At 36.2% G+C, this 21,072-nt stretch overlaps 1 protein-coding gene and 1 pseudogene across 1 annotated transcript; one reads left to right on the forward strand and one right to left on the reverse strand.

Moving 5' to 3' along the window:
- Positions 1–8,356: 8,356 nt before the first annotated feature.
- On the forward strand, positions 8,357–8,938 carry LOC114913501 (uncharacterized; annotated as a pseudogene).
- Positions 8,939–12,066: 3,128 nt separating this feature from the next.
- LOC105037878 (receptor-like protein EIX2) lies at positions 12,067–14,138 on the reverse strand. Its single transcript, XM_010913493.4, has one exon. The coding sequence runs from the start codon at positions 14,132–14,134 to the stop codon at positions 12,224–12,226; it is 1,911 nt and encodes a 636-aa protein (XP_010911795.4). The 5' UTR covers positions 14,135–14,138; the 3' UTR covers positions 12,067–12,223.
- Between the last annotated feature and the right edge of the window lie 6,934 nt (positions 14,139–21,072).

Consider the following 21,072-nt stretch of genomic DNA (forward strand, 5'->3'; position numbering starts at 1 on the left):
CTGAACTTATAAAGAGGCCATAGATTCAAGGGCTTAGTAGCATTGGTTCCAAGTGTATTGTGGCCGTGTGCTTCTGCTTAGTCCAAAATAGAGAAAGCTCTACTAAATTTTTCTTCCTATCCATTTCAATTTATTTTTCATCTATTCTCTTTTCAATATAATTTGTCGTCTAGGCAATTGAAAGCGTTGATTGGGTCAAACCTCACTTGCGATCATACTCATCAAATGAGGATCGAATGGAGTTAGATTGTTGAATCTTGAAAACGATCTCATTGTAGACCTGCATGAGTAAGACTAATTTCATTTTTAGGATAGTGTTTTTCGTACACCTCTACAGCTCGATCCAAACAAGCCTTCAATCTTTTGATCTAAAAAATTTTTTATAAAAATTTGAAAATATTATTTTTTTCAATATTAGCAATTTGTAGGCACCACATCATCAACAAACTGAAAACAAAATTCATGGTTAAACTAGGAATTGCTACTAGTTGCTTATTTGACTAGCATATTAAATTTGCTTTCATTGTGTAGCATCATAAAGCTTTATCTCCATTATAAAAAAAGTTGAATTTTTTTTAAAAAAATGATGAGCTTTTAAAGAAAATTTTATTGCTTTGAAAAATATGCAAAAAGAATCATTCTATTTGCAGCTTTACAATATGTACACAAACTAAAATCCTTTTGGTTACTACTTCAAAATCTAAGTTCTTAAAACAAAATCTTTGATCTGTACTTCAAAATCCGTGCAGAAAATAAATTGAAATTCTTAAATAAAAACAAAACCTATGCTTTCTACTTTAAAATCTGTACAGAAATTTAGTTTACTTCACAATATAAATGTTATTACCTGAAAGTAAAAAACTATAAAAAAATTTACTGAGAATTTAAAAATAAAATCCAAAAAATTACTGCTAAAAAAACTATGTAGATAATTAGTCCATTTTTTAAACTAAAATTCTAACAATTACTGCTTTGAAAACCATACAAAACTTTTGTTTAGATTTCTAGCATAAAATCTCATTAGTTATTGCTCGAAAATTCATATAGAGATTATTACATTAAATTAAAACAAAAATTCCTTTTTGCTGCTTTAAAATAGTGGAGAAATGTATAAAACAACAATATAAATCTTTTCTAATGTTCTGATAACCATGTAGAATTTTTTTAATTCTTCAGTTAAAAAAAGAAAAATATATAAATCTTTTCTAAAATTTTAGATTTAAAATTGAAAATTTGCAAATAATTCATAGTTGAATTTGAATTTTAAAACACCCTATAAACTTACACACTATCGAACTTTAATTTAGGTTCTGAAATATAACACCATGTTTATCTCATTACTTAGTACAAACATCACTTAGTTATGCTATTATATTTACCCTTTAATTTTCTACATTTTATATATTTAAATTTATGAATTCAAATTAAAGCAACAATCCATCCACTTATATAGATCTCAAAGCGACTAATAGATGATCTAGATTATTCATCTATAGCACAAATCTCAAAGCATCCATGTGAATGATCCAAGATTATTTATTCTTCTATATAGATCTCAAAATGATCAATGAATAATCAAGATTATGTATCCATCTGCATGGATTTGAAAACAAATATGGATGATTCGGACCTTCATTCATTTGCATATATCTCAAAGCAATCATAGATAATCCAAATATTCATCTATACGTACATATCTCAAAAACAATAACAGATAATCTAGATATTCATCCATCTGCATAGTTTCAAAACAACAACAGATGATTTAAATATTCATCCTCCCATGTAGATTTAAATTTGGAGTATTCATAAAACTTTATATGCCTCTCCTCATGGGTTCCAAAATGTTCAATCTTCCAACATAATTTTAATGAATGATCATCAATAATATCAATCTTACAATATTTTATGAAAAAATAGTCAATAATATCGATCTTACAACATGTCATCCTCATCTTCTTACAACCATTAAGGGAAAAAATATAACAATTGTTTAACTAAAATAACATAATTTTGTCAAAGCACGATAATATGCATCTGCGGTCATGATATACAGCTGGAACAATAGAAAAAAAGAAAAAAAGAGTAAGAATGTGGAAATAGAAGACATAAATCCTATAATAAATTAAACAACACAAACCCACAAAGCAAAGCAACAGGTAGCTTTGGGGCGTAGCCACCTTCTTGTTTCTTATGGCTTTGGTTTGTTCCTGTTTTTTTCTCTGCTTCCTTTTTCTCTTTGCTTAATGGAGAGAAACCTTCTCCCTCCTAACTGTAATATTTCTGAAAAAGATGTCCCATCGTGTCGCGCACTGAGCTAAACGTGTGACAAGAAGTGGCGTGGGAAAGGAACCAATAGTCGCAGCGAAATAGTCAGGAGGATGGCCATTAGATACCTTATACGGATCACGGTTTGACCCTAGACATCTGGTCAGCCCAAGAAGACTTTCTCACATCAAGCTTGAAATTTTTTTAGGTCCAAAAACTAAAGAAATTATTAGATCGACTCATTTTATTGTAAGCAAAGTCAATTAAAACTCCACACATCACTTGTTGGCTCATTAATCACTAATCATGATTGATTATGATTGGTTGTGAGATGAAAAAGAATCAATCAAAGCTAATAAAAAAATTTTGCCTACAGTGAAATGAGTCTATCTAAATTTTTTTCAAAAACTGAGGTTGAAGCCCTACTCATGGTCCAATCCAACGAACTCGGATGCAGCCGGCATGTGCCTGTCTCGGCCCATTAGCAACCTTGGCAGTGATGACTTGAAACATCGCCTACCACAAGGCCCATCAAAAATGGAGGCAAAGCTTGGAAGAGCGTAGTGATGGTAGGACTGGTGGCGGTCCAGCCATGCTTTGGCGTGAAAGTGACGAAATGATATTCTAGGTGAGGTTGAATTAATAGAGGTTTCTTTCGCATAAAGGTGAGGAAATGATATCGTAGGTGAACTTGCGAAGAGGTTGTTTGGCTTGAAAGAATGGCACGAGCGGATGTGGAGGCATTTCTTGCCAATAAGAATAGTACTTAGGACCACAAAGCCACCTACACCTTGAGAAACAAAACAACCGACCTTTACATCATGAGGGTAAAATGCTAAGAAGATGGAAAGACGGACCTTAAAAAGAGAAGAAAGCAAGTGGCATCGAGGTCTCAAACAAGAGTCTACAGTAGGAGATGTCCTTTTAGTCAAGAAGGGCATCACTAAAAACTCAAAATGCCCAAAAGGGGTTATGAAGGCTGTTTTGTGCACATCCTAAGGTGGCATTCTTATTTGCCAATAATCAGACCTAAAGTCAATTTTTGAAAAGAAGACTAAACCACGTAATTCGTCTATGAGCTCTTCAATAGTAGGGATAGGAAACTTATCTTTTATAGTTTGTTTGTTGAGCTCTTTGTAGTCGATAGATAACCTCTGTGTACGATCCTTTTTCTTTACTAAGACTACTGGTGATGCAAACGGGGAGGAACTGGGCTGTATGACTCCTGCTTGTAGCATTTCCTTCACAAGTTGTTCAATAAATGCCTTGAGATTGAGATTTGGAATTCCTTCAATAAATGCCGCAGATCTGGTGATTGAGATTTAGATTCAGTAGTGTTCATACCAATGTTGAACAAATGTGTGTACCTACAGCATGCTCAGGAGACAAAGTATTTAACTATATCATAAACAATTGAGGAATATCAACAAGCATCTGGTTCAAATGTTTGAAATTTGTAGTTTTAAGGGAGGATGTCTTAGCCCCAGTCAGTTGATAATCCTTCTCTCCTGTAGAAAATTCCATGGTAAGATGGCAGAAATCTCAGTGTACCTTCCCATGGGTTCTCAACCATTGTTCCCCTAATACCATGTCACAATTGGTCAAGAAAATTATTAGCATATCAGCTGTAAATTGGATCCTTGCATCTCCCATTGAAAATTTCTGCAAATTCCTTCACACACCAAATGGTTTCCATCTGCCATCGCAACAGACATAGTATTCACAGGTTCAACATTGCAGTGTAGCTTCTTGGAGGTGTAGCTGTCCAGAAAATTATGTGTACTCCCACTATCCACCAGTATATGAAGAGGCTTTCCTTTGACTAGCCCAGTCACCCTCATAGCATGATAATTGAAGACGCCTTCAAGGGCATGCAAGAAAATTTGGAGATCTGTTTGCATTGTAACAGGACTACCTCCTCGCATCCTTCCTTGTCCTCTTCCACCTCTTCATCTAGTTCTATCTAGTAGAGTTGGACTCTTTTCTTCATTAGACAGTTGTGACCAGGGGTATATTTTTCATGACAATAGAAACAAAGGTTTTTGGCTCTGTGTTCTTCAATTTCAGTGGCTATGAGGGTTCTTTGTGTTCTTGGTTGAGGTTTGGAAGGAATGATTTGAGTGTTTGTGATGGGGGTGCAATTTTGTGGGGCATGGTTAGATGGGTCTGGAGAAGTTTTTGTGGGGTTATACACCGGTAATTTTTGTGATGTAGGTGGTGTAGGAAGGAAAGGTGGCAACTTAGTGGCAGGTTGAACCCTTTGGCCAAATATCCACAATTCTTTTCTTGGAGTTTTGCAAGCACCATAGCATCCCGTAGGGTAGCAGGTTTGAATGGTCTGACCCAACCCGCTGCATCTTCTTTGGGTCCCACTAGAAACATACTAACCATTTATTCTTCTTTAAGATTGCATCTTACCACTATTGCATCAAAGGCTTCTTGAAATTCAGCTAATGAACCTATTTGTCGAAGTTGAGCTAATTCTGCTAAGGGATCCTCATAAGATTCACCAAATCTAGCTTGTATGGCAGCGGCATAAGTGTTCCAGGTAATCGAGGCATTATGAGGCCAAGTGAGTTCATAAGCTTGATGCCAAGCTAAAGCTCTACCATCTAAGGCCAAACTTGCTACAGTAACCTTAACATTCTCTGGAGTTTTATCTAGCATAAAGTATCTTTCGCATCTATAGAGCCATCCCTTCACATTATCACCCTCAAACTCAGGCAAATTCAATTTAGCAAGTCTGGTGGGAAAGTGATAGTTACTGTTGTCCTCCATTACAGAAGCTGGAGTTGGAGTTGCCGAAGAGGAAGCTGTGGTTCCTTGATCACTATGGTTCTGTATTATAGTCATGATCTGTAGTGAGAGCCCACTCATGGTCTCTTGCATCTCGTTCATGGATCTCCTTAGTTGAGTCAGTTCCTGCTGTGTTTGTGTATTAGTCTCCTGCACATAGAATCGCAGAGACTCTTCCATTTCTCAAATTGACGTCTGTGATCATGTAGCATCTGTCATGTTTTCAGATTCAATGGGCCAAGGAAAACTTAGCTCTGATAGCAATTGTTAGCAATTAAACCAGAAGCAGCAAATGAAAAGAAGCAAGGAGGAAGAGGAGAAAAATTCAGAGTTTAGGGAGAGAGAAAAGGGAGAGAGACGGAAGATCAAGGCAAGAAGCAAGGTAATACTTCATTTGCTTTGGTCTGGTCATTACATAACTAGTAATAAGCAAATGAAAATTCTTATTTGGAAAGGAGTAACGTCTTTCCTCACATAATTATCTATTAATAAGAAAATTAGTAATTGACTAGGCCAGCTCCATCTTTCCTCACATACGTCTCCAAATCTGCCTTCTTGCCAACTTTGGTCTCTACAGCTTGATCTTTAGCTGTCTTTACTATTGTTTCTCCTTTAATCATAGCTAAGTTGCCATTTTCGTGCGTATCATAAGGTGGGTTGTTGATGGCATTAAGGTGCGATAAATCCAAATCTAAATTGGATTTGTTATGAAGTACATGAGTTATTTCATCTCCATTACGTTGCAGCACCAGCCTACTCTCGAAAGTTTGGTTAAGTGGTGGGATCGAGAGCTGATACTTATTTTAAGATGTGTTTCTCCACCTGTTTGATGAAATGCCTGAGAGAGGGACCATGTAGATCATTCCATGTGGGAAGAGGATTTTTCTCTCTCTAATAAGGGCTGTTTTAGTAACCTAATAAAATTGAATTGAATTTCTATTGGATTTATGGATTCAGCAACCCATTCGGATATGACCTGTATTAACCTCACACTCTTCTGGTCGATAACCCTACGGAAGGAATAGAAAAAGCCTTGAGGGCTCGTTTGGTTCACAAAATTTTTTTTTTATTAAAATATTATTTTTGAGAAATTGATTTTTGAAAATATGATATCTAAAAAATAGTTTTGATATATTTGACTGATCATAAAAAAATGATCTAGCTTATATTTGGTTGAGCATCTATTTTTCTATAAAATTTATATAAAATATCTATTAGACCTTTAGTAGATATAAGACCATACCTTTTTGCTCCATATTAATCTAATGTAATATAACATTAGTTTATAATAATTTATTATATTAATATAATACTAATATATAAATATTATATTAATATAATACTAAAAATATTAATATAATATTAATATTTTGATATAATTTTGGTTAATATAGATATTAGTATAATACAAATATAAATATAATATTATACTAAAAGGATAGCTTTGAAAAAGTATTTTTGGCAAAAAAGGGTTTTTCATTTCCATCCTATAGGAATTCCAAAAACCCATCTTCCCGTGAGTTTTTTTTTTTTTTTCCATCAAACATGAGAATTATTATTATAGAAAAATCTTTTTCCAATCTTTCTCCTATGAATACTCCAAGCAAATAATAGGGATTTTCTCAACTTCCTAGGAATCATACTTGTCCCCTTTAATTCCCACGAAGCAAACGAGTCTTGAGTCTTTGCAAAGACAACTTGGCAGCATATCTGCAAAGCATTGACAGTGATATGTACAAAATGGAAATTAACTCTCCATGACCAATTGACAGTAGTGGAAAGGAACCAATAAGGATAGCTTAGGCACCTTCACACATGGCATTTCAAGGACATAGCAACTAGTAGGCAGCCAATAAGAGTCCCCTTTAATTCCCGATGAAGCAAATAATAGTTTCCTTGAGCATACAAAGACACTTGGCAGGCAGTTGTATACCTTGGATAGTGTTGCAGACCAAACCATCAATAAATTTAAATCAAACATTATGCAAATTGGTGGGTAATGTTAGCTCCATTGTGAAGCCAAGAAAAAAGAAAAGCATGCTTAAAGATTGTCTCAAGATCTACCTATATTGGGAGAGCGAACCATTTTCTCGCCTAGCCCGGCTTGACCAGTGGACGAGAGGTGTCTCACTACTTCTACATACTTATTCTACAAGTAGCTAAGGAGCTCAACATTAGATTGTTAAAAAAGAATTGGAGTTGCCAAAATCGAGGAAGTTTTTACAGACATTGGAGACCCTAGTAAGTAGCCCATGCATGGAAGACTCTAAATGGCTAAATAGTTCTTCTGTTGAGCCAGTCTCTTGATATTGGGTGTAAATCAACCTTGAGACGGACCTTGAGATGGATGATCCTTGACACATTCAACTGGCCTTAGTGAAAACACATTCGACTGACCTCGGATTTCACCAAGGTCCCACCTCAGCATCTCACCAAAATCTCGGGATAGTTTTCTTTAACTACACATATGTGGGCTAGATTATCGTATGCAATGCCTGCAGATGATGCATGTAATCGACACCCATCATCATGCACCTCTTTTTAGTGCATGTAATAGATGTCCACAATCTTCAATTAAGTGGGTGCAAATTCTTTGGTTCCCTTATTGGACTCATCAGTAACAGCCGACTACTCTCCCTCCATATAAAGGAAAAGAAAGCGAATCCTTGGATAAGTATTTTCTCTAAAGAAAAGCTTTTCCTCTATCCCTTTCTTATTTTTTACTATTTTCGAGCTCTGACTAATTTAAACATCGGAGGTCCCTTATCCCTCATCAGAAAATCTCCGATGACCATGAATTTTTTTTTTAGGCCTCTGAGACGAAGGTGCCCCAATTCATCACTAGATCTCAGGTCGGTAAGAGATAGACCTCAACCACACTGACTTGTTGTTTTGCGACAACAACCTACATATAAAAAAAGGATTGTGTCAAGAGTTCAATGTGCAAAATGGCCTTGTTCCATTGCAGATTATAGTTTTAAAGTGGACGACACCCTGTGTTAGATCTAAGCCACAAAAAGATGTAATAGAACCTACTATGACATATTTGATTTGAACTAGGGCTGTTAACAAATCAAACACGATCGAACACGCCACTATTCGGGATCGACTGTTTCGAACTACTGTTTAGTTCGTGTTCAGTTCAGATTTGAATGTATTCGAAGGAACTCTATTTGAGATCGATTTCGTTAAGCTCGTTATGTTCGAATTAGGCTCGAGTTCGGCTCGTCTAGAGTAACATAAAAAATAAATATTCGAAGAAAATAAAGGAAAAAAAATAAAGAAGGAAACCATGCTGGCTCTTTGCAAGATAACCATCCATATCTTGCTGGGCTTTTCTGACCACTCCACCGAACCATGGAATCCTCCCTACCGCTGCCAAAATATTCTCTCCCCTGATGCCGACAGCCTGTGTCTCCTCGCCAGAGATACCTCCAAGCCGTCGAACATCATCGAGTCCTTCGCTGTTGGCCTCGTAGAGAAGCCACCGCACTGGACTGACCTCGGCACCCATGGCCTCCATGACCTCGACCACGGCAACCTCCACCTCTACACCAAAAACCTTAGCTCCGAGAGCTACAACAATGGCGAGATCAGGATCGAAGAGATTGAGGAGCGGATGTCGGAGGAGGATGATCAAAGACTGGAGGCACGGCCGTAGGGGAGGAGGAGGAGGCTGCGGTGGTGGAGGGTGGAGGCGAAGTTCCCACCACTGCAGTTGTGGCTAGTGGGGCAGAATGAATGGTGGAGCCGGTTCATACATGTGGTGTGGGAGGACAGTCGGATCGTGCTCACAAAGATCCGAATCGAGTGGTCGGAGGTCCTCCGCACCTCCCACCATGAAGAGAGATGGAGAGGTCGACGGATGAAATGAAATGAAATGAGGCTGTCTGAGAGTTAGGATTTGAGTGTAAGAGAGTATATATAGGGTAGGGTTAATTGATCAATTGATCACCACCGTTGGATCATTGATTCAATGGTGATAGACAATGCCTTCTTCAATTGCTGGATCAATGATTCGACGATGATTATTAAGGCTTATGTATATAATGCTATAATGTATAGTATATATTATATATACTAAAAAATTCATAAACAATTAAATATATTAGTATAATATGTATATAAATATATACAAATATATATATATAATATATAATATATTTATTTATTTTATCGAGCTTTTATCGATCCGAACATGATCGAATAAAGATTTGTTTTAGTTTGGATCGTTGAGGTATCAACTATAAAAATTCTATTTGTATTTGATTTTATAGTTTAATGAGCGAGTCAAACATGAATAAAAAATGATCCAAATATTCTGAACAAATCGAACAATGATCCAGACTGACAGCCCTTATTTGAACAACATAATAACATCCAGAACCCAACCCAATAAATTTAATTAAATATATATATATATATTAAAATAAAGACATCTCATAGGTGCCTCCGTCCGCCACATGCCATGTGCTTTATTTGTCGCGTGTATGGGATTTTTAGGGAGAGGTGTTTTCCAAGAGCGTGAGGCATTTGTTTTTATGCAAAGATGGGGAGGAGGGGGGTGCCGTGGAAGGTTGGGATCGCAAAGAGATGCACCGGGCACGGCAACCCTCTCCCTCGCGCTATATGTGATCAATCACCCGAGAGGAGCATTGCGAGGGATTTTTTTTATTTTTTTTTACTTTTCCTTTCCCCATTGCCGAGAGAGACAAAGGGTAGGAAGGAGGAAGAGGGAGGGAGAGACGGTGAGATGAGGGAAGAGATCATAGGCTTGGGGACAGTAGATCCCTTCGTGCCCGCCAGGTCTTTTTCTCCTCCTCCAACTTCAATCGGGAGGTCACACGAGCTCGCTCTCTCTCTCTCTCTCTCTCTCTCTGGCGTTCTTTTTGAGGTCCTTTCTTCATTTTTGTGGAATTGCTATTTGACCTCCGCTTCTCCTTGCCTCAATCTCGGGTGTCTAGCCTCAAGACATGTTCCATGGCAGGAGACCTCAATTTTTACTGTTTTCCCGCACCAAATCCCTAGAATTGGATGTAGCTAGGTTAGAGCCCAGAGGTAGCTGGTGCTAAGTCTTAGAATCGGATGTGCTTGGTTTGGCTTTTTGAAGCAATTTTTGTTGTTGGATTTGAGAAGCCTTAGAATTTAGGTTGGTTTACTGGAGAAGTTTGTAAGTGGCTTAACGGGAAGTGATTCAAAATTGCTTGATACTTGAGATATTAAGTGAAAATAGTTTCTTTTTTCCCTTTTTTTTTCTCTGGTAGATACTGTTAATGTGGATGGGGTGATTTCTATTTGAAATCTTTTAGCATTTTTTATGATGAAAGAAAACTATTGTCATGTGTGATGTGCGTGATTTATTGAATAGAGCAGGTGATGAATTTCATCATCGTTCATTTTCCTATCATGTACAATATTACAAAATAAAGTTATTTCACTCCACTCAACTAAAATATTACAAAAGATTTAGAAAAATGAAGAAAAAAATGTTGAAAGTATGATTTTGATTTTTTTTATTTTACAAAAAATCATATCCTATACATAGCACCGGGTTATAAACTAGTATCAGATTAAAATGAGCAATCTAAACCCAAGTATACGTCTTTCCTCTACTTTTTTTTTTGATATCAAAACAGGCAATCTCAACACAACTATATTTGTCAAACAAGCAACATTATGCAAACAAATATAATTAGCCAAATAATTGATGTGCTTTAGCTTTTTTAAAAATTGGAGAAAGCTAATGCTTGGTCTAGTGCAGGTCTGGGATAATGCTGTTTTCTGGACACAAGCACAGAAATTTTAGTACAGGCCCTAAATCCATAATGAGCATTGTCCTTGTGAAGCTCTACCATACGATCAATATGTCTTTTATTTCTCCTTTTTCATAACATGCAATTTTTGTTAACATTGTTTCACAACCCCTGCAGTTGTGAAGTGCTAAAAAATTGGGATGATGTTTTGTGCCTCAGCTGGCTACGATCCCCATGAAGTGCTGAATTTCTTTCCAGAAATTTGGAGATTCACCGTTACAAGATTATTTCCCTACACATGTATCAGGAAAGATGACAAAATCATTACGTGGGGCCATTATCTTGGCCCAAAATAATGAAGCAGGCTCTGTACAGATATAAGCTGCTTAACAATTGCCAAACTCTCCCTTAATAAGGGTAGGAAAATTTCTTTTTTTTTTTTTTCTAGCATATTTTCATGAAGGAGCTTGGGGTTGATGGGACAAAATTGACCAAGGGAATGGACTTAACTGGTAGAACCCTAGCTGACCCAAAAGCTGTTGAATTTTTAGCCAACTAAGATATTAACCCCTTCTACTATTTTTACTGTCCATTGTGGAATCATTTTTTCATACATGGATTCTCAACAAATCAAAAGTTAGTTCTAATTGAGCCTCTCACATTTTCTTATCTTGACAGAAAAAGGAGGCAAATCTACGAACTTTGTTGTGGTGTTGAAACTGCTAGACAACCACTGGCAGAGACATTCGATCAGCCTCTCCCATGCTACCGTGAACGTTTTTCGGCTACAATTTTTCAAAGTTGCATTAACACCAAATTTTATTCTTAGTCAGTAAATTCATAGTCAGAATATTGATCCCGAAAACCACCATATTTGTTTAACCTCAAAATGTTGTTCCCAAACATCTCGACGGGATAATTTTATACTGTTTGATTTATTCTACCATAATGACAAAGAATAAAGAAAACTCACGTAGTGTAAAAGATGACAAGCTTGTGGGCTCATAGATCGAGCAAAGCTTTCAGATAGAGCCAACCTTATAGCATATCAAGAATAACCAAAGTTCTAATTCCTTAATTTGCTGAATAAACAAACTATGCATAGTCTCCTGCACCTATGAGTGCAATCTTCTGAGCTCAAACGCATTTAAAATTCACATAAGTTCAGGCCTATCTGCTTAGCTCATTCCCATGAGCTTCGTCCTCTAAGCTCAAATAATTTAAGCATGAGACTAATAAAGTAAGTGAATTAATTTGAACATAATTATTTTATTAGAGTAGTACCGGTGCAGTTTCCATGTGTAAAAGTAGAGCTTGAGTATAGATAATCCATTCTGAACATTTCTACAATCACTTCTAAAAAAAAAAGAAGAAAAATTACAAATACAATTCAAGGTCACAAACTGTCACGTTGTAATGTTGTGTACTTTAAACTTGGTGAAAATTGTTGCCAGGGCCATGTAAACCACATTGAATACTTGATCTATATGTTGAAAATAGGCTTCTCTCCATTTTCTATTGAACAATAGTGGGCCAAAGACAATCCAGAAACCTACTACGAATCCTAGCTCCATGCTCATATACAGCCACTTCATTTCAGATCCTTCTTCATCCATGGTGTTATCATTCTGTTCATCCCCTCCAACTGCATTTAGACCTTGGTTTGTCTTGTCATCTTTGCACTTTTGACTTAATGGGAACCCACAGAGATCAGGATTACCAACATAGATAGACGGATCAATGAAGGTTTGAAGCTGATTACCTATTGGAACTCTTCCTGATAGATGGTTATATGACAAGTTCAAGTAACTCAAAAAAGTTAGACCAATCATGCTTGAAGGAATTCCACCCAAAAGATTGTTTCTTGATAAGTCAAGTGACTCCAACTGCTGCAATGCACCAATCTTTTCTGTGATCTCTCCTGTCAGATGATTTCCAGACAAATTTAAGCTCACGAGTCCAAAAAGATTGGTCAACTCTTCGGGTATCATTCCAGATAAGTTATTATTTGAAAGGTCCATAACGATCACAAGTGGAAGCAATATAGCATACTCAATGTATATTCCTTTTATGGTCACTTGCATTTTTTCATTGTAACGAGTATAATTTTTTAAAATGGTTCCATTCATCTCCCCCGACACTTTCATGGCAGTAAAGTTTCCAAAGCTAGAAGGGATGGTTCCTGATAAATTGTTACTAGCCAGATCCAGAATTTGAAGAGCCCCTAGTCTTGATAGATTAGAAGGAATATTTCCAACAAGCTTGTTTGATCGTAAGCGAAGGATCTTCAAAGACAACAAACTTTCTCCTATCCAAGTAGATATTTTACCAGTGAATCCATTCTGTCCAAGATCAAGAGTATTTAATCTCGTACAACTCTTCAATGATAAAGGGAGTTCTCCTAAAAGATTATTATTACTCAAATGCAATGACTCGAGAAAACGTAATGAACATATTGATGGAGGAATACTTCCAGATAGATTATTGTTCGAAAAATCTATGACAAAGATAAAGGAAGAGTGGTTCCAGCAATTAGGAAGCTCACCTGACAATAGATTTTTTGAAAAATCAAGAACGCCATATCCAAGATGACAAAGAGACAAAGGAATTTCACCACTTAAATTATTTGTGGAAAGGGAGAGATATTCCAAATTAGGCATACTTTTGCTATTGTCAAGATGAATCGCTCCTGAAAATGAATTGTTTGATAGGTCCACTGCCCACAATATTGAAGAATTAAAATTTGGCAAAGGTCCCTCGAAGTGGTTAGAACTCAAATTAAAATAATTAAGGTAGATGAAGTCTGTAAGGTCAGGTACACTGCCAGTGATTCCATTGCTGGAGATATCTAACAAGGATATCTGGAAAAATGACCTCCAAAACCAATCTGGTATAGCTTCTGAAATTCCTGCGCTAGACATCTTTAGATCAGTAATGTTTTTTTGCATCCGAAGCCATGCTGGAAATCCGGGTCCCAACTTGCAAGAACCAAAATTTAAATAATGAAGCTGAAAAGGGGGAATCCAATCAGACGTCAGATTCAGAATTAATTGATTTTGTGATAAATCTAGATATTTCAGTTTAGTGAAATTGGCAAACTGCTCTTCAGACATCACACCCTCCAAAAAGTTCTGTCCGAGAGATAACTCAATTAACTCCGCAAGTCTTCCAAGTGATTCAGGAATAGGACCAAAAATTGAGTTGCTACTCAAATCGAGATATTTGAGCTTTCTGAAGTCTCCCAACCAGTCCGGCAAATAACCGCTAAGCTGGGCGTCCGCCAGCTCCAGAGTCTCTAAGCTATTTTTTTGATGCATCTAGTAAACAGTTCATCAAATTCATATAATTTTTTGCTGATATTAATGCCTGACAATCCTAAATACTGCAGCTTACACAGACCTTCAAGCACAGCCGGAATGTTGCCTTTAAGAAACAAATTGTAGGATAAATAAAGGGCCTTGAGCGAAGCTAGATTCTTAATTGCAGGCGGAATGATGCCCCGAAAGAAATTATAGCTAAGATCAAGGTACTCGAGGCTGCTTATGTTGAACAACCAACCAGGTATCGTCGAATTAATGGAATTCCAACAAAGATCAAGAACAGAAAGTGAAGTAAAATTCACATGTGGAAGAGAGAGTGGAATGGTGTTGATGCCACAGCTTCGTAAGTGTACCTCCACAACAGAAGGGAGCATGTTTAGTGCTTGCAGCCAGTGAGCACCTTCTCTGAATTGCACATATGTCATATTGAGATATCGCAGAGAAGAAAGTCGAGAAATCCAGATGGCATTATCAATGATGAGAAATCCATACGAAACTTCAAAATTGTCACCATAATAATAATAATTATGACTGAGATCGAGATATTGGAGGCTCGATAGATTCCCAAGCTGATGTGGGATCAATCCACGCATATAAGCCCAGGAGAGGTTGAGATATTTGAGCTGACGGAATGAGCCCATGAATTCTGGGATACGAATTCCTCCAAAGTTGTTCATGCTCAGATCAAGATAATTCAGGTATTTCAGACCAAGTAAGGAAGGCCTCAACTCACCTCCCAAGCACCACGTGTTGTTTGGAGGATAGTAGAAGTATGACAATTGGTGTGGGTTGCGGAGGTCTAGCTTGACAACATGGCTGGTATGATTGTCACAGGCCACGCCTTCCCATGTGCAACAGTCGTCACCCACCCAAGAAGATAGCCTGTTGGAGGGATCTTTGAGGCCTTCTTTGAACCCAAGAAGAGCGTTCCTTTCGATGGGTATGCATCTCGGGATTGAATCTCCGTTGAGTTTTCTCACTCGAGCACACAGGAAAGCAAAGAACAAAAGTAGAAGTTGGGTTCTTTTAAGATCCATGAATTTATTAGTTGCTGTGAGATGTAGTAGAATGATCTCTTTATATTAATTATTAGCAGGACAGAAAGCATCATCCATTGCCGTCCATGACCAACCAATGAATTGGTCTCTGAATATTCCACCTTGGAATGTAAGGTCGAAGCTTCCCGACATGGTCGAGCTTCCTTCCACACCACACATGACTCGTTGGCAGTCAAAAGTCCATGGGATACTTATGAAGATCTCTTCCCACACCACACATGACTTAATTGTCCTCAAAAGTCCTCGGGATGGTCATGAAGACCTCTCTCCGGACCACACATGTCTTGCGCTGGTCTAGTGGTCCAAAACCTAACGAGTCGTACCAAAACCAATCTAAGGTCATGGAAGGGATAGAATAGGTGCAGTGCTTCTGCATCTAATGGCAGGAACCGTGCAGGTTTGGTGCCAGGCTGCGTAGGTGGCAGAGGTGATACCAGTGTGCGTGTAATAATGCAGTGCTGCGTCGAATGAGAGATGGGAGAAATTGGAAAAAGGGAGAACAAATAGAACCAGGTTTTATTTGGACTTCTTTAAGGCGCATTTTTGGGGGTACTCTAGTATTGAAAACAAATTCCATGTCTAATTATCATATTTAGCAAAAAAAATCTAACAAAAAAGCAAATAATATAAATTTTCTTACGTCTGGTATAATCAAAAAATTTGAACATAGGAGTTGATCATGTTAACTTAACCTTCTTGTCTATTTATTATTTTCTTTAAGATGGTTATCTTTTAAGAGGAAAATCTTTGATACGTTGGAGATGATTTTTGTCATTGCAGTGATACAAAAATCCTTTCTTGGGAAACCTTCCATGACCTGTATTAACCTCACACTCTTCTGGCCATTACCCTACGGAAGGAACAGAAAAAACCCTGAAGACTCGTTTGGTTCACAAAAAACTTTTCTTCCTTAAAATATTATTTTTGAGAAATTAATTTTTGATAATATGATATCTAAAAAATAATTTTGACATATTTGATTGATCATAAAAAAATGATATAGCTTATATTTGGTTGAGCATCTATTTTTCTATGAAAACTATATAAAATATCTATTAGATCTTTAGTAGATATAAGACCATACCTTTTTGTTCTATATTAATATAATGTAATATAATATTAATTTATAATAATTTATTATATTAATATAATACTAATATATATATATTATATTAATATAATACTAATATATATTAATATAATATTAATATTTTAATATAATTTTTGTTAATATAGATATTAGTATAATATAAATATAAATATAATATTACACTAAAAGGAAAGCTTTGGAAAAGTATTTTCGGCAAAAAAGAGTTTTCCATTTCCATCCTATGGGAATTCCAAAAACCCATCTTCTCCGTGAGTTTTTTTTTTTTCCCATCAAACATGAAATTATTATCATAGAAAAATCTTTTTCCAATCTTTCTCCTATGAATACTCCAAGCAAATAATAGGGGTTTTATCAACTTCCTAGGAATCATACTTGTCCCTTTAATTCCCACGAAGCAAACGAGTCCTGAGTCTTTTTATTCTATTTTTTTTAATTCCTGCACACCAAAAAGTAAGCAGACTCGGGCTGGACGTGAATGGATCCTTAGAAGGGCTAATAGGCCAGAATCCAGCAGAATCTTCCTGTTCTTTTTGGAGAGGCCTCTTTTTTTGTACCATTTTATTCGTGTGATGAAATGGTGGCGATGTGGTCGCCACTTTCTCAAGAGGCACTAGCCCTTTCTCAAGTCACTTACATTAATTAAACATATCCATTTAATTATAGAATTATGATTTCAAAGAATAACATCTTTTAATGAAACAAATAGATAAGCCATGCGCATTGCACGTACACATATCAACAAAGCAATAATGAATAAAGCACTTAATAATAACATTGGTGAATGTTAGTGTGAAACACAGCCATATGAATGACGCCACCTGCATCAGTGCAATCGCCATATTAATCTTCCAAAAGGATTCGGCTATGTCCCATCCTTCTTTGGTGCGCAAGATGCAACCCCATCCCCACCGCGCACCCGCGACACTTGTTGTATGCAGCATTGAGCTATAACCTGGTCCCGATTCATTGCAAGAGTGGTGAAATCTCCCCCTAGTCTTAATGACGGGGTGGTAGCTTGCAAGTCAGTCAACTTGGACGCCTAAATTGTCAAAATTCGATCATTTTTCAATGGAGAGTTAAGGATTAGGTGAAGTCATCTTCAAAGCGCTTTTCCTGGCCCTAGTGATGTCAGCGATGCATTTTGCTAATGGTTGTAGGGTAGAAAGACGAACTAAAACTTGTAAGGATAAGGATCGGAGGACAGGATAGGGAAGTTTGGAAAAATATATATATATAGTCAAGACTCAGCCAATGAGTATAAAAAATAACAAAGGACTTGAAACATTTTCTTGAGTGAGGCAACCATGCTCGACAATCTTATGATATTTATTTTCTTTTTAAAACCGCTTCTTTCCCTCTTATGTAGGTTTCTATTCTCTCTATGTATTCTACATGTATTATACAAGGTTTGTGAAGCTGTTGCCTTCAGCATGAGAGATGTTAACAAAATTGCTGGGAGCTTAGGACTGAAACTTTTTGATTGAATTCATGAATGAAGCCCATGTTGTTCAAATGAATGTTTATTTACTTGTATATTCATTAATAGACCTTTCTAAATCCATGAATGTTTATTCACTTGTATGTTGCTGTTTCGTATCTTCCATTGCTTTGCTGAAGTTCATTTTCCGGCAATTGCTAACTACTAGAAATTTCTTCATAGAAAGGGAATGGATGGATGGACAAGCAATCAGCTCGTGGTTGAGTTTTCCTTTGATCAACACAAGCACGGGTTGTTTGTATCTTCCCTCTGGCTAAGATATGTTATCAATATTTATTACTCACTAATGAGATTCAAATTACATGCTAACAATTTTGTTCAATTAGAGAAACATAGGCTTCTAAGGTACTTAATTGAGGCTAATCTTATGCAATAAATGCATATTCGTGTGATTGATCAATTAAAAAATTAGAAAGATTATGATACGATTTAACCTAAATTATTTGTAATTCAAAAGAAGTTTACCCTCATAACCTGAGTCATATCAAATCTTTGATCATTTAGGTGTAACGATATCCACGAAGGGTTTGGTAGCGAGGGATTAGCTAGTTCTCCACCTTATTTAGATTTAATAATCCTTGTATGGTATTCATGCCAGTTTTGCACACGTTTCCACTACCATGTCACAATACAAAATAACTTGTACAATACAGTGGAGTTAAGTTGAATAATAATAAAAAAAAGCAATTATACCTAGATCTAGATGGTATCTAGATACAAAAGTGAGTTTTTCTTGTAAAAATAGAATTACAATTAATATTTCTCATGGTGTGAGATGAAGGCAAGGCCAAACAATAAAGCAAGTAGGATTATATATACATGAACTGATGTTTGTTTTCTAATCTCATTGCTCGAATGGTCCTTTATTTCTGATGGCTTTTGCATTCTTTGTTGCAAAAGAATATTTCGCCTCTTTTTTTTTCTTTTTTATAAGGATATTCTGTCTCATTCTCTTTTGCTTAATTACTTCTATTGAATCCATCTTAGTTTTAGAATAATAAGAGAACTTATTCAAGTGTTGTTCTATCCTCATTTAATCACATAAAACTTATAACATCAATTATAAATCAATAAAATACCATAAATCGACCGAAATGGACAAAATTGATATCAAAGATTAGAGAATAAATAGCATATATAATAATATTCTGATAATACAATCAAACATTACAAGTGAAGCTGCGAATGAAGTAGCATAATAGCTATATATTAATTTCTTTCCACAATAAAACACCAAGCATCTATACAACTACATTAAATTCTCTCCACACAATTTTTCCAATAGAATTCTCTCACAATACATTCTCTCCCACATTATTCTCTCCTACAGTAGACTGCATCCGAATAGATCACCTTCTTGTCCGTGTTAAACTTTTTGTGCTATTATCCATACTCATTAAAATCTTATATCTTTTTTCTAGTGTGTTAAAATTCCTATTTCAACTATCTATAATCCATCTACATATCCTCCTAAGCTGTATAAACTGTTTTATATCAATACTTATTTTTTATCTTCAAAATTGACACCCTTCACATCAAAATCAAACTTATCTTTTAATTGTTTAATCCCATTGCAGCAGTCTTTTTCTTCAAATTCATTTTTTTTCTTACTTTGACCGCTCTAGAGCTTGGCAACTTCCATTAAATCATCTGCCTTGCTGAATATTGTATGCACACATACTCTGATATATTCTTTATTTTGAACTTCAAATCCATATATTAAGCTACAATGACCTAGTTTTTTTATATTTTTTCCCAAATTAGAAACAAAGTGAGATTTAAATGATATTTTTGCACATCTTTACAATTATTAGAAACAAAGTTAGATTTAAATATTTAAATGATATTTGAGCACACCTTTGCAAATCTTTTCAATACTACCCATCCAACTCTTTCTCAATCCTAAAGGCACTATCGTTCTCTTACCTATTATCATACAAAAAGAAATGAGTTGAACTTTGTGAAAAAAAAAAAAAAGGAATGCAAAAATTACTCATAGCATTACAAGATACAAATGCTTTATACCCACAAGTAGCATGAGTAGGCATAAAAGTTAGCATGGGACAAAATCCAGCCTTGCATGTCTCGTCATTAACAAAACACAAGCATCGTAAGTTAAGAAAAGTCCAAAACAACTTAGAAATATCCAAAATTTGATGAGGTTGGCAAAGAGCCCAACTTAACATAACCCAATGCTATCATGTTTTACTGATTCATCATTTCTGCAGATTCCCAAAATAGTGTCGTTCAGTTATTAATTCTACATGATATTGGAAGCTTGCAAATTCAATTTAAGCTGTAGTTTCCTTGAGCATACAAAGACACTTGGCAGGCAGTTGTATACCTTGGATAGTGTTGCAGACCAAACCATCAATAAATTTAAATCAAACATTATGCAAATTGGTGGGTAATGTTAGCTCCATTGTGAAGCCAAGAGAAAAGAAAAGCATGCTTAAAGATTGTCTCAAGACCTACCTATGTTGGGAGAGTGAACCATTTTCTCGCCTAGCCCGGCTTGACCAGTGGACGAGAGGTGTCTTACGACTTCTACATACTTATTCCACAAGTAGCTAAGGAGCTCAACATTATGTTGTTAAAAAAGAATTGGAGTTGCCAAAATCAAGGAAGCTTTTACAAACATTGGAGACCCTAGTTAGTAGCCCATGCATGGAAGACTCTAAATGGCTAAATAGTTCTTCTGTTAAGCCAGTCTCTTGATATTGTGTGTAAATCAACCTTGAGACGGATCTTGAGATGGATGATCCTGGACACATTCGACTGGCCTCGGTGAAAACACATTCGACTGACCTCGGATTTTACCAAGGTCCTACCTCAACATCTCACCAAAATCTCGGGATAGTTTCCTTTAACTACACATATGTGGACTAGATTATCGTATGCAATACCTGCAGATGATGCGTGTAATCGACACCCATCATCATGCACCTCTCTTTAGTGCATGTAATAGATGTCCACAATCTTCAATTAAGTGGGTGCAAATTCTTTGGTTCCCTTATTGGACTCATCAGTAACAGCCGACTACTCTCCCTCTATATAAAGGGAAAGAAAGCGAATCCTTGGATAAGTATTTTCTCTAAAGAAAAGCTTTTCCTCTATCCCTTTCTCATTTTCTACTATTTTTGAGCTCTGACTAATTTAAACATCGGAGGTCCCTCATCCCTCATCAGAAAATCTTCGATGACCATGAATTTTCTTTTAAGGCCTCTGAGACGAAGGTGCTCCAATTCATCACTAGATCTCGGGTCGG

This window comes from Elaeis guineensis, chromosome 4 (genome assembly GCF_000442705.2).
Source record: "Elaeis guineensis isolate ETL-2024a chromosome 4, EG11, whole genome shotgun sequence".
In the NCBI taxonomy this organism is placed as follows: Eukaryota; Viridiplantae; Streptophyta; class Magnoliopsida; order Arecales; family Arecaceae; genus Elaeis; species Elaeis guineensis.